Here is a 15,783-nt window from a genome sequence, read left to right as displayed (position 1 = left end):
AAATAACTGTGTGCGTGCATGTGTGCATGCCCGTGCACACGTGTGTGTATGTGTGTATGTGTGCGGACGTGCATGTACGCTGGTGTTATGGTATCTGCTGTTCTTTGGTGCCCCACTAGAGCCTGTTAGCGGACTCAGCAGGCCTATCATTACAGTGCAATGGTCTGGTACAAACTCTAGTCTGCCCTGGAATGTCTACACCACACACACACACACACACACACACACACACACACACACACATGCCTACACACAAACGTGCACGTGTGCGCACACACACACACACACACACACACACACACACACACACACATACACACAGGGTGCTCAGCAGATCGCCGTCTGACTTGGAGCTCATTCCATTGTAAACAATTCCTTGCTACATGTCAGATTCTCAATGAGGGAGTTATTTCGCTCAATCAATCCTCATTACGATGACCACCTCCCTGTGGGCTGTCGGCTGCCGGATAATGTTTGTTTTCACTCGAGGCTGCCTCTTCCCAAGGCTCTGGACAGAACTACGTTGTTTCAACTGACCATTCGTTTCTTTTGGACACTTTTAACTCTTGCGCTTTTTGTTTTAGAGGAGACACAAGAAATGTCCAAGGAAGAGCAGATATGTAGGTGGTGCAAGCTGGATCTACGGCCACATGTTGAACAGCCGAACACTGTGTGTGTGTGTGTGTCGCCCGCTAAACCACCACCGTGGCCTCTGAGTCAATCATTCTGTAGGATTCCCTTTGTTTGTACTACTCTTTACTGCACCTGTTAAGAGTTGTACTCAGCATTGCAGCAACTGATTTTCAATTACTTTATTGTGTCTTTTTTATTTCTTTTGATATGTAGGTATAAAACCCCCGTTCATAGGGTTAGTGATCCTGTCAGGAAGGGCATCCAATGCAAAATTTTGCCAAATCATTATGCGGATTGACAAGACCATACCGGATTGGTCAAGGCCCGGGTTAACAACAACTGCCATCGGTGCTGTGCCCTCACAGGGTACCGATGGAAACTATCCGCTGTGGCGACCCCTGGGAAACGGGACAAGCCGAAAGAAGAAGAAGAAGAAGTACGTATAAAGTGGCACGGTGGTACAGTGGTTAGCGCGGTCGCCTCACAGCAACAAGGTTCTGGATTCGAGCCCCAGGGTTGTCCGACCTTGGGAGTCATCACGGGTTGTCCAAACTTGGGGGTCGTCCCGGGTCATCCTCTGTGTGGACTTTGCATGTTCTGCCCGTGTCTGCGTGGGTTTCCTCCAGGTGCTCCGGTTTCCTCCCACAGTCCAAAGACATGTAGGTCAGGTGAATTGGCCATACTAAATTGTCCCTTGGTGTGAATGTGTGTGAGTGTGTGTCAGTGCTGTGATGGGCTGGCGGCCTGTCCAGGGTGTCTCCCCGCCTGCTGTCCAATGACTGCTGGGATAGGCTCCAGAATCCTGTTTCCTCAATTGGGATAAGCGGCTTGGATAATGGATGGATGGATGTAGGTATAAATTCACTCCATTTCAATTTTTGTTTCCTTTTTTCTAACAGCCCTCTCAGTCTAGTGAAAGAACAATCTGTTGTAATTATCACACGTGACATCTCATATAGAAATCCTAGCTTGGCAGTTAGAGGAAAGAAGGGGTGTGATGAAAGCGTGTCTTTGGGGTTATCGAGGAGAAACCTCCCATCACAGATGTAGAGTAGGCTCACAACACAGCTAGAAGGCTTAGCCACATGCCGCAGCTCCCTGGGACCTCCTCTCTGCATTTGCTCTTACAGCAAAACTACCCCATTCCCTACCCCACTTCTACCCCGGGGCTTATGTCTAGCGCATGACATTAAGCTCAGTAATCTCCAGCCTCAGATTGTACTAACATTAATTAACTGACTACAGACACCTGAGTTTAGTTCATAACTGTGTCAGCAGGCTGTAAGCTTGTTAATGTCATACCAGATGCTGAACTGTTGGGAGTATATGACTGCCTTACTTGCTACCATGACCGAAGCAGCAATAAACTAGTGTTTTACGATGTCTCATGCCGTTATTTCACTTCCATGTCCGTCTTTGTGTAATACAAGTAATCCTATTTTCTCAATCCTATTGTTAGTAGTATTACCATTCACTGGAACTGTATATTACTGTTATTTTTTGTAGTTTTGTAAGCAAGTGTAAAGCTCTATTATTATACCATTACATGGAATATGTTACTTAACAGCCATGGCTATTTTTTCATGTTCTCATCTGATCCTAACCCTACACTCTGTTTTACATTAGAGGTTGGCTTCTCCCTCATGTTGTATTTTCAAGTTCAACTTTATTACCTTGTGTAGTGGAATATAATGAAATTCTTGTGCTCTCTGTCTTAACACAAGGGACACTAGGACACCACCCCCCCCAAAAAAAAACACCTACTAACAACACTACAGACCTACATAAACAATGTGCACAATGAACAATGAATTTATACATTATGTACACAATATACAGTACAGGATAACACAATAATGCAAGGTGGATATGGGTGCGTCAGCTGTTCAGCAACCAGACTGCCCGTGGAAGGAAACTATTACTGAGATGGGTGGTGTGTGATTTGATGCTCCAGTAAAGTTTTTCAGATGGAAGGAGTGAGGACAGAACATGAGAGGGGAGGTTGGTGTCCTGAATGATGATTTGGGCTTTCCTTTTGCAGAGAGTGGTGTAAATATTATGAAGTTGTGGTAGTTCCATGCCAATGGTTTTTGCTGCTGTCTTTACAGTTCTTTGAAGCAGTCTGCAGTCCTGAGCAGTCAGGTTGCCAAACCACACTGGCATAAAGCCTGTCAAGACACTTTCAATGGTACTGCCATAAAAGTGCATAAGTTTTGGTATTCATACCAAAACTCTTGAGATGCCTCAGAAAATACAGTCTCTGCTGTGCTTTCATCAGGACGCAACTGGTGTTGAGAGACCATGTGAGGGTGTCTGTGGTGTCAACAGATTGACCCATTGATGGAAATAGGAATGAGATTTTTTCTGATCTTTCTAAAATGAATAATGATTGATTTTGTCTTACTGACAGACATTTAGAGAGATGTTGTTATCATGACACCATATGGTTAAATCTCCCACTTACCTCCTATAAGCCCTCTCGTCACTGTCACTTATTAGTCCAATTACTGTGGTGTCATCTGCGAATTTGATGATGCTATTGTCATATTTGGCCACACAGTAGTGTGTAAACAGACTTTACAGAGGACTGAGACAGCAGCCCAGAGGTGCGCCGGTCCTAAGAACTAATGTGGCTTAGTATGTTTTACCTATTCTCACAGTCTGAGGCCTGCCAGGAAATCAAATAGCCAATTACAGATAGTTGCCCAAACCAAGACCTCTGAATTTCAACCCCAGTTTGAATAGTACTATTACTACTAATACTATTTTTGGTTGCTCCCGTTAGGAGTTGCCACAGCGGATCATCCGTTTCCATCTCTTCCTGTCCTCTGCATCTTCTTCTGTCCTACCAGCCAATTGCATGTCATCCCTCACCACATACAAAAACCTCCTCATTGGCCTTCCTCTTTTCCTCTTCCCTGGCAGCTTCATATTCAGCATCCTTCTCCCAATATATCCAGCATTTCTCTTCCGCACATGTCCAAGCTATTTCAATCTAGGCTCTCTTGCTTTGTCTCCAAACTGTCCAACCTGAGCTGTTCCTCTACTCGTTCCTCATAGTGTCCTTCTTCATCACTCCCAATGAAAATCTTAACATCTTCAACTCTGCCACCTCCAGCTCTGCCTCCTGTCTTTTCGCCAGTGCCACTGTCTCCAAACCATATAACATAGCTGGTCTCACAACCATCATGTAAGCCTTCCCTTTAACGCTTGCTGGTACCCTTCTGTTGCAAATACCAGTTTGGATGGTAGAATTGTATTAAAAGCAGAGCTGTAATCAATAAACAGCATTCTGAAATTTTATGGTCAGTGTTATGATATTTCAGCTCCTACAGCATGTCTGAGAAGACCAAAATGGAGGAGGAAGTGCATAAAGAAGAGTATAGCAGGCCTATAACATGATAGCATCTCATAGCATAAAAATGCTAGCATAAAGCGAAATTTAATGAAACCTGCAAAATGACAAACAGCAATGACATGATAACACTGAAATGTCCATGAAAGTGTTTTACACATCAAGTAATAAATCAAAATAACACGTGTATTCAATTGGACTGAATCATTATCTTCATATTTTAAGCAGAAACATGTAGTCTATTTACATGTATTGGTGGGATCATTTTATTCTATATATATACACTACCGTTCAAAAGTTTGGGATCACCCAAACAATTTTGTGTTTTCCATGAAAAGTCACACTTATTCACCACCATATGTTGTGAAATGAATAGAAAATAGAGTCAAGACATTGACAAGGTTAGAAATAATGATTTGTATTTGAAATAAGATTTTTTTTACATCAAACTTTGCTTTCGTCAAAGAATCCTCCATTTGCAGCAATTACAGCATTGCAGACCTTTGGCATTCTAGCTGTTAATTTGTTGAGGTAATCTGGAGAAATTGCACCCCACGCTTCCAGAAGCAGCTCCCACAAGTTGGATTGGTTGGATGGGCACTTCTTTGAGCAGATTGAGTTTCTGGAGCATCACATTTGTGGGGTCAATTAAACACTCAAATGGCCAGAAAAAGAGAACTTTCATCTGAAACTTGACAGTCTATTCTTGTTCTTAGAAATGAAGGCTATTCCATGCGAGAAATTGCTAAGAAATTGAAGATTTCCTACACCGGTGTGTACTACTCCCTTCAGAGGACAGCACAAACAGGCTCTAACCAGAGTAGAAAAAGAAGTGGGAGGCCGCGTTGCACAACTGAGCAAGAAGATAAGTACATTAGAGTCTCTAGTTTGAGAAACAGACGCATCACAGGTCCCCAACTGGCATCTTCATTAAATAGTACCTGTTAGAGCCTGTTTGTGCTGTCCTCTGAAGGGAGTAGTACACACCGGTGTAGGAAATCTTCAATTTCTTAGCAATTTCTCGCATGGAATAGCCTTCATTTCTAAGAACAAGAATAGACTGTCGAGTTTCAGATGAAAGTTCTCTTTTTCTGGCCATTTTGAGCGTTTAATTGACCCCACAAATGTGATGCTCCAGAAACTCAATCTGCTCAAAGAAGTGCCCATCCAACCAATCCAACTTGTGGGAGCTGCTTCTGGAAGCGTGGGGTGCAATTTCTCCAGATTACCTCAACAAATTAACAGCTAGAATGCCAAAGGTCTGCAATGCTGTAATTGCTGCAAATGGAGGCTTCTTTGACGAAAGCAAAGTTTGATGTAAAAAAAATCTTATTTCTAATACAAATCATTATTTCTAACCTTGTCAATGTCTTGACTCTATTTTCTATTCATTTCACAACATATGGTGGTGAATAAGTGTGACTTTTCATGGAAAACACGAAATTGTTTGGGTGATCCCAAACTTTTGAACGGTAGTGTATATATATATATATATATATATATATATATATATATATATATATATATATATATATATATATATATATATATATATATCATATTAAATGCCACTTTTAGTCCAGTTTAACTGTTCAAACACTGGTTTGCCATTCAGAAATGAAGAAGTTAACATTTTATTTACAGTTCTTATTTGGTGTGAAAGAGAAATTCAAAATGATTTCAGAGCATGTTCCACCATTGGCTATTAAAAAAAAAAGGTTACAGGACAGTTTTGTGATAACCAGTCACAATGTATTAAGTTTTGTTCCTTGCAAAATGGCTTTTTCTGTCACGGTTTGGGCTTTTTACCCTATTGCATGCAGGGATGGAACTGAAATAACAATGATGGTCCGCTCACAAGTAGTTGGACGTTTTCACTTGCCCTACGATAAGTTCTCTGACCAAGTTATTATGTCTGTATTTTAGCTGAAAGGAATGCAGTGGGATGCGGAGGAGAGGGAGAGATGGACGAGGGGGCTAAAAAAAGGGTGGAAACAGGAATGCAGAAGAGAAAGAAGAAAATGAGGAAAGCAATGGGATGCATCTTATCCAAAGGAATTGAATCAAGTGCAACTGGACTTGGTATATACGTATCCGTGAAGACGTTTCGCCTCTCATCCAAGAGGCTTCATCAGTTCATGCCTTTCTGACTAGACCAAGCTACTCAGAAAGGCATGAACTGAGGAAGCCTCTTGGATGAGAGGCGAAACGTCTTCACGGATATATAACCAAGTCCCGTTGCACTTGATTCAATTCCTTTGGATAACCATGACCTGGATGAATGAGAACATTCACAGACAATGGGATGCAGAACATAGAGAAGACTGAGGGAGGAGAGTGGGAAGATGAGGAAGATGGTGAACAATCAATCATGCACAGAAAGGGTGTGTGTGTGTGTGTGTGTGTTGGGGGTAATAGGAGAAACTTATAATTAAACTAAAAAAATCAGACAAAGTGAGAAGATGAAAAAAGTCTTACTGTATCATAGTTACAGTAAGAATAATGGACTTTATCTTGTTATCTCACATGTTCCCAAACTAGGTGAAATACAAATCAAACACTCAAAGGTCCAAGTTAAAGCACTTGGGTGATAGTGATGAATGAGATGACATGGCCAAGAATACAATCTCAACCTTGAGTAGGCAATACAGAAATAATTTTTTATTCATAAAAATTTTACAATATTTTACATGTTACACACATACAGGGTAAGGTAAAATATCTTTGGCACTGCTTTCAGTTTTCTGTTGATCATATAGTCAGAAAACAGGAAATATTGTAAAAAAAGAAAAATATTCTCTGTAAAATCAAATATAAGTATGATGATAACTTTCCCTTTTGACTGATTTGTCTATTTTATGTACACTTATTGTCTCTATTTACATTGTGCTTGTTTATTTAGCAAACATTTTTGTAACGATGTTTATTTAGCAAACATTTTTGTAACGATAGCTGGGTAAAAACAACACATGTAGACCCAAAGATACTCACCCAAACATGTACACATGCATCTACAAACACACATGAACTCACATGTACACACTCCACATGAAGGAGTGTGCACGCACACACACACACACACACACACACACACACACACACACACACACACACACACACACACACACACACACACACACACACACACACACACACACACTCATATACACTTACACATTCTTTTTAATTCCTGTAGTGAGGAGGGAGTCCACAGCATCATTAGTGTTATGGCAACATCTCTGCTTACACTTTGGCTCACAGTCATTATAAACAAAGGCACTCTGGCAAAACCTCTCAATAACCTAAACCCACCCAAGTAAGAGTACAAGAAAATAAAGAAAGAAGAAAAAGTATGCAATACAAGTATCCCACAGTAAAGTGCATATCAAATGTCTTTGGTTTAAAATGGTTATTGACCTGTGTGCAGTCTCCAAGGCACAGAGATGGCCTTCTCATGTGGAAGAAACCAGTTTTATTGTTTGAGCACTATGAACACTTCTACACATGTTCAGCACATCTCTGGCTCTTTGGTTCTTTGACTGATTAGCTGATTAGAATTGGATGTAATATTGGTATACTTGAAGCAATGTTTTCTAAACACATAGCCCAGCTATTTTACTTTATAAATTCCTTAGCGGGACTGCAGTATGATTTGAAACTGTGTCTCAACTGTACTTGGCTCAAAGTCCTGGGAGGAAGGAGCTCAGCTCCTCTGGGTTCCTCTTTAACCTCATAACACAGACAGTAGAATAAGTGCCCTTGCTGACATTCTCTTTGTCCATGAAGATAAAGCCAGGTTTATCCACTTTTTACTTTTCATCACTCACAGAGCAGTCAACGGGTATAATCTCTTGTATCTTTTGGATCTCTTGAATCTCTGTTATTTTCACCTCCTCAGCTATGATTTCCTCTTCGGATGGTATTTTCAGCTCATCTGGTATCTTCTCGGCCGAAGAGCTGCGGCTGGACAGTTTCTCTATCTCATCTTCCACTTCGGCAAAGCGTTCGGCGACGCAGTGGGCAGTGAGACGGGCCTCAGGGTCGTGGTCCCAGCAGTCCTCAATGGTAGCACAAATTGCTGCCACACCCTGGACAGAGTGGAGTTAAAGACATGGTTATTTCACAGAGCTTTGGCACTCTAAACCTGCACAAACCTGAAGCAAATTTGGAAACTTTATATATGTAGTGAATGTCTATAAACCACTATGAGTACCTATGATGTACTATAAGCATGCTTATAGTGTGTTCTGACAGTATCTACGAGGCCCTGTTGTGACTGAATGTTTACAAGCCACTCTATAAGGCTTTATAAATATCTGATCATAAGAACTTATTGACTAAGGTTAAAAAGTGCTACAAGTCTCCTGTTGCAAAAACTGTTTTCTTATACATCAGATATTTATGGGCCATTATGACCATATGATTGTGGTGTTTATATGACTGCATAAAGCTTTTATGAACTGTATTTTCAGAGCTGTATAAATCACTATTAGTGTGTTTTGAGGTGCCTTAAGTAAAGTCCATTTTAGCATTTTCTACTGTTGAATAATAATAACAACTTTTCCTTCATTTTGCAAATAAAAGGACAAGGCTTGTAAAAGTATCAATTCTGTAAAATTAAAATAATATGAAGAATTTCCTTGGCATAGCTTAACACAGGAAGGCAAAAGGCAACCACCACTCGCTGCCATCCTCTGGAGCATTTATAAAATGAACACTGAAATGTTAGTGTGATGAGTTCAAGTACTTTTAGTTTTGTTTAAATTTAAAACTCAACTAGGCTATCATCCATGTCAAAGATCCTCTGGAAAAATGAATGTTAACACACTTACGATTTACACAAAACTGTAACCAGTGGTACATAGTATACTGTACATGACACAAAAAAGTATTTGCCGGACATGAATGTCTCGTGATCTATTTTCAGAGTACAGATGTCACTATTCATTTGGTTCAATTACCACAGCCATAAAGGTCACATGGTAATTGAAACTAATGAATGGGAGACTTTGGGAGAGCTTCTTTATTCAGCACAAGCTGCAGTAAATAGACTGTTAAAGCAAATGTTACAGGTCCTGAATGAAACCCTGGGCCTAAACTGGTGAAACACGTCTATTTGTAGGTTGGGTTTCCTGTGCAAAGCATTTAACACAGTGGTCAGCAATGCTCATCATGTCTTCGTGGCACTACCTCTATCTCTGACCTCTGAACTTCACTTTCCACTTGAGCTTAAGAGTCCTGCTTTACATATACACTCAATGGACTTTCATTTAACCATCTAGTACACAATGCTACCAATGTTTACATGTTTAAGCTGCACCATAACACTTTCTACACAACACAGAAACCACACTAAACATATATAGCAATAAACATATTTAAGTTCCATAAATATATCTTGCTCAGTTAACTAATTCAAAAATCCCATATTGACGACTGTAATTCTATCCTCTTTGGTCTTCACCTCAAGTGTCTTCATAAACATCAATTGGTCCAGAATTCAGCTGCCCGTATCATTACCAGAACTCCTTCCATAGATCACATCACTCCTGTTCTTCAGCAGCTCCAGTGGCTTCCTGTTAAATACCGTACTGACTTCAAGATCCTGTTCCTCACCTTTAACCTAGCACCTTCATATCTTTCTGAACACCTTCATATCCACATTCCATCTCGCACTCTCAGATCCTCTTCTGCTCTCCAACTCACTACACCATCGGCCCGCTTGACTACCATGGGGTCTAGAGCCTTCAGTCGTTCTGCCCCCCGCCTATGGAACTCTCTCCCACAAGCCACTCGCAACATTGACTCTCTTTCAACCTTCAAATCCCATCTCAAAACATACCTTTTCAAACTGGCATATTCTGTCTGATCCATGCTTCATTGAGTTTTGTGCTGATGATGATTTTATACTTATCTGTTGTATTAATTTTTTATTGTCTACCCTGCTTTGTTTTGATTTTATACTGTCTGATACAGTGCTGCTTGTTTTGTTTTTTTAACTGTGTTCTGTAAGGTGTCCTTGAGTGTTCTGAAAGGCGCCCACAAATTAAATGTATTATTATTATCATTATTATTATTATTATCACATTACACATAAAACTATTTACAGAAGGACCTTGCCAGTGTAAATAGCCCCATTACCCCTTATATCTGCTGCCTGGGAAACACAGTAAACCTTGCTTTCCAGCCCATGTATCTATAGGCTTACAGGTCTGACTTGGCTGGCTAACTGCCTATATTCTACCAATATTCTTACTTTAAAAGTCTGAGCAAAATAGAATAAAACTGAAAATAAGGACTGGGGGTGAGTCAACACAAATGTGTGTTGGTGTGTTTGTGTGGGCATGTCAACACAAATGGTGACACACCCATTTGTGTTGACACGCCCATGCTCCAGCGCCATGTTTGTCTGCAGCTACCCATTACTCCGGGCTTTACTGAATCAGAATGACCACTAGCGTTAACCGTTCGGACTCATTACACTGTGAATTGCCTATGCTAATCGCTGATGCTTATATTAGCCCACGAATCAATTGTAGGTAGCTGCGGTCAAACATGGCGCTGGAGTGTGGGTGTGTTGACACAAGTAGGTGGGATGGGTGTCAACACGCCCACGCCCAGCGCCATATTTGACTGCAGCACAATCGCTGGCGCAAATTGCGAACTTATGCTTCCAGTACATAGTATGTGCTGGAATAGCAGATGCTAATACTGGACACACACACACACACACACACACACACACACACACACACAACGACCTTATTGCATAATGCTCAATTACTCCAAAACGACGGGTCTTGCTCTTATGTACACTTGCATTACCCTTCAGTAGTAGACTTATCTAAAGATATAACATTAAAATGCCCACATACTTGGTTGTGAGAAGTCCTATATAGTCACGGAGAAGTCATGGAAACTGAAATGGCGCCTCTGTGACTAATAGAGAAAACCGGTGGCAGACCTAGCCATTGGTAATTTATTTTCCCATCACCTTCAGATTTTTTTTTTGTTTTTTTTGCCATTTTGTTAAATCTTGCACCGCTGTTAGGTGCATCGTAGGGCTGAAGCGCATTTCTCTGGTAGTGGAAAAAAACATGACAGATAAACTGAGGGATAACAGAGCAGGTGGGTTTCCATACAAATCGTCCCGTCTTAACATTCTAACCTGTAATATTTCCATCCCATAGATTTGCACTGAATGGATTCTCAAAAATATGGAACAACGCACCTTCCGTATCATTTCAATACGGAACACAGCTTTTACTTTGCAATTATGGGACGATACCGGATTTTATGGTGTTATAGAATTTTCCAACTCCCCCGCAGAATCTGACTCCCCTTGGCGAGAACGGGTTGCAGTTGGGGTAAGGGGGTTAGGTTGGCGGGGGGGGGGGGGGGGGGGGCTAGCCTAACCTAGACTCATGACAAGGGCAGTCACATTCTGCGGGGAATTGGAAAATCATATAGCTGCGTGCGGCACTAGCTCTATCTCTGACCTCTTAACTTTACTGTATGCCGCGAAAGCGACGCATGTTGCCAGCTAAACTCAGAGTGCCCTCTGCTGTTCTCTTGCTGTCCAAGCACAGACACCTCATAATAGTCTTGTTCTGCCACCGGCACACATAACAATACATTCTCAAAATGTCTATAAGTTTTGAAATGAGGGGGTACTACTATTCTTTAATGTTTTGCTCTATAGTCTGTTGAAACCCCTTATGGGCCACACAAATTACAGCTTATCCAAACTGTTTTTATCTACGATTACATAAACCATGGCAGCAAATCTTTGATGCTAGCATAAACATACACAACTCACAGCTTCCTAATCAACTTACACAACACTAGGAAAAATATCATTTTCTAAAATTTGCAATCCCGATGAGCACATTACTCTTTTAGTATAGTCAAACCTGAAATAATATTGCCACTTGGCAGGGAGCATGTTCTTTCTTTCTATCTTTTTTTGTAGATTTTTCTCCCCTTTTCATCTCTATCAACAATTTGACATGTTCCAGTTCTCCTATCCCACCACCACATTACCCTGTTGGTGGTTGGGGAAGACATAGACAGAGCATGCGTGTCCTCCGATACATGTGGAGGAGGTCAACCTCTTCTTTTCATCTGCCAGGGTAGGTTTCTCTGGGGGAGCATAATGTGTATGGAGGCCCACACAACCCCCTCGGGCTGAACAGGCTCCCCACCACCTGTAGGAGTCACTATTTAAAAAGGTAGGACACATTACCCCTGTCAGCTCCCCACAAAGGAGGTCCAATTGTGCAACCTGTGATGCCCAGCAGAGCCAAAGACAACACCAGGGTTTGAAATGTGAACCCCAGAGTTGGGATGCCAGTGAATTAATCCACTGTGCCACCCAGGTACAGAATTTGTGTTTTTTGTTGTACTTGAGGATGTGCTGGGGCCCACCCATTGACATGGTGGAATATTTGTGTTTGGTTAATTTACTATTAACATCCAGATGGCTGTTTTAAAATGATCTATTTATCTTAAATCATTCAATCCAATTAAATTAATAAAGGGATGCTGCATTGTACCAGCCGTTTTTAAATTTCTGCCAACACAGTGCATCTAAAGCCAATTTTTATCCTCAAAATAAGTCATGTCAGTTCGTATAAGCACATATTTGAAATTTCTATTTCTGCTTTACCAGATGGATAGTCCACAACCTCAATAGGTGTGTCCCTCTCATATGGGTCTTTGGGGAAGTCAGACTCCAATAAAGAACATGCACACTGCCAAGGCTATCACCTTTTGCAAAGAGTCTGTTTCAGTATTGCTCTGCTGGTTTGGAAATTCTCAGAAATAATCATGTGCTCATCATCAGTGTTATGAGATATTAAAAAAGTAATTAAGTGTTGAGTAAGCGTTTTAGAAAGCAACAAGATGTGTATTTTTCATGCTAAGCTCAAAGACCAACTGCCTTAATCTACCCTAGAAAAAAAAGAGAGTACAGGATATCACCGTCATGTGTGCAGCCATGCATGTGTGTTTGTACATGTGTCCATGTCCTGCTGAAATGTACAGTATGTGCTACCTGATGGCCCAGCCAGGTGTTGGGGATCTCGGGTCTCCCTCGGTCTCTCAGAACATTGTCCTTCATGCTCTCCACACAGGGGTGCTCTCGCACCTTGGAGCCAAATGGAGGCTCGTATTCCTTAACCTCTGCAAACACAAACACAAACACAATCAATATGGATCATTGCTCTGGTATGAACTACAAGCTGAGACATCAACTGTGTCAAACAAAAATAAAAGAGGCTGCCCCAGAAACCACTTTTCTCCTAATAGAAAAATGTTTATCTGAATCAATATATCTCTGGTTATTGTGAGTCAGGCACACACACACACACACACATTCTGTTTAAACATCAGCAAGCCCCCCCCCCATTCTTATTACAATAAATGTACAGAAAGAATTGAGAAAACCAGACAGACAGCTGGACAAACAGACAGAGATAAAGCTTAACAGGTGTGCTAGTCTGGTGAAAATGTTGGATGGCATGCCCGTATGAGGTCATATATCTGAGCCAAGCCCCTGACCAGTTATTTTTACTGGAGCTGCAAGCTTTACACACTGGCACCGATAATGCTGATGTTGAAAAATAAAATGTCTTTCTGTGTTGCCTCCATGGTAAGGCCCGTGCTTGCTCTGGCACTTGACTGATGATTGTTTCTAAAAACAACGAATCAGCCTGTACCAACAAGCATTTAGTTCCAACCTCAGACCACTCAAAACACTGTTATATTTCTTCTTCTTTTTTTCTATTTCATTTTGAAAACCAGCTGTAGAAGGGAGAAAGATCACAACAATGGAACCAAGAAACACGAAGAAAAAAAAAGTTCTGGGATTTTGTCCAGAACTCGTGAAACTGAACTCATAACAGCTGCAAAGTCTGTCTTCTACCCCAAAGAAAAGGTTCTTCAGATCACTTCCACAGTGAATGTGAAATAAGATGATAGTCATTAAAAAGTCTTTGGGGCAATCTGATTCTCCTAACTGAGCCAGAAGATAATACAGAGGCATTCAACGAATTATGTAATATTCAACTTGTATTAATTAAGAGTTCTTCCCTTTTTCCTCAACAGCTACTTCACCAATGGTCAAACATTTGATTTTTGTTTGCAGGAAATGAATGGATATTAGATAAGACGATGCTAAAATGCCTTACTGCTGGAATACACTTAACCTGTGGTGGTGACAATTGGGTTCTTTTTTTCAACATTTATTGCAAAAAAACCAAAAAACCAAAAAAACAAAACAAAACAAAACAATTTTGTGTTTTTGGTGCGTCGACGTGATTCACATCTGCAGCACTGGATGGCCTCCCTGGCAATGTTAGTCAATGGACACTGATAAAATGTGACACAATGTTTAGTATTTCAAAAATTATATCTTCATACTTGTATACAAATCTCTGAACTGCTTCACCACATCATGGAAATTCCTTGAGCTATTTGGTGTGTCGTTCCATGAAACTTCAGCTTGCTTTGAGAAACACCAAAGAAACATCTTGGAGAAGCGTTGTACCGTCATGCCTCATAATATTCCCCCGTGCACTGCAGCTGTATTTTTAAAAGCATTGCTGGTATCGCTTCTATCTGGAGATGCTTTACTTTGCAATATTAAAGGCCCAATCTGCAATTCATTTGACCATGTAAAATTGAGATATATTTGCATGAGCTTTTTGTGTCTTTCTCAACCAATCGTAACTGAAGATATGGGCTTGTTTTACACCAGTATTTACAAACATTACCAATGTAAAACAAACCTTTTACAGCATCAGAAAACACTAGAAAGTCCAGTTCAGTTGTTGGTTAGTGTTAGTTCTTCATATTTAATGACCTTTCAATCCATTTGGGAATGATAGCAAGTTCCAACCCTGTGTTTTATAATTTGGTAGCAGAGCAACCCTTTTGTTTACATTTCAATTAAGGATTGTACCTTTAAGGTAGTGATGCCATTTCAACACGATTTGAGTCATCCTTTGTTGATTCAGATTTCTGATTGTCTTTCTGTAGTTACAAAGTTTTTTTGTGTACACACACACACACACACACACACACACATATACAGGGAGACACCCTGGACAGACTGCCAGGCCAACACAACAGTCCCCCCCCCCCCACCCACACACAAATACTCATACCTACGGACAATTTTTAGTATGGCTGATTCACCTGACTTACATGTCTTTGGACTGTGGGAGATAACTGGAGTCCCCAGAGGAAACCCACGCAGAGTCGGGGAGAACATGCAAACTCCACACAGAGGACGACCCAGGATGACCCACCAAGGTTGGACTACCCTGGGGCTCGAACCCAGGACCTTCTTGCTGTGAGGCAACCGCACTAACCACTGTGCCGCCCTATCTATCTATCTATCTATCTATCTATCTATCTATCTATCTATCTATCTATCTATCTATCTATCTATCTATCTATCTATCTATCTATTGATCTATACACACACACACACACACACACATATATATATATATATACACACACACATACACACATTAAGAGTGCTCAACCAATGAGGAGTGGAACATTAAGACTTTTATATATATATATACACTACCGTTCAAAAGTTTGGGATCACCCAAACAATTTTGTGTTTTCCATGAAAAGTCACACTTATTCACCACCATATGTTGTGAAATGAATAGAAAATAGAGTCAAGACATTGACAAGGTTAGAAATAATGATTTGTATTTGAAATAAGATTTTTTTTACATCAAACTTTGCTTTCGTCAAAGAATCCTCCATTTGCA

The 15,783-nt window shown here is 40.8% G+C and overlaps 1 protein-coding gene across 1 annotated transcript in view; it reads right to left on the bottom strand.

Moving 5' to 3' along the window:
• Window positions 1-6,627: 6,627 nt before the first annotated feature.
• tgfbr2b (transforming growth factor beta receptor 2b) overlaps window positions 6,628-15,783 on the bottom strand; it is a 48,870-nt gene continuing 39,714 nt past the window's right edge. The window contains exons 9-10 of the mRNA XM_056285783.1: window positions 13,044-13,171; window positions 6,628-8,076 (exon numbers count right to left, since the gene is read on the bottom strand). Coding sequence (XP_056141758.1) covers window positions 7,798-8,076; window positions 13,044-13,171 — 407 coding nt within the window. The 3' untranslated portion in view covers window positions 6,628-7,797. The remainder of the gene's footprint in view (window positions 8,077-13,043; window positions 13,172-15,783) is intronic.

This window comes from Lampris incognitus, chromosome 9 (genome assembly GCF_029633865.1).
Source record: "Lampris incognitus isolate fLamInc1 chromosome 9, fLamInc1.hap2, whole genome shotgun sequence".
Classification (NCBI taxonomy): Eukaryota; Metazoa; Chordata; class Actinopteri; order Lampriformes; family Lampridae; genus Lampris; species Lampris incognitus.
This window is presented reverse-complemented; position numbering and strand designations above follow the sequence as displayed.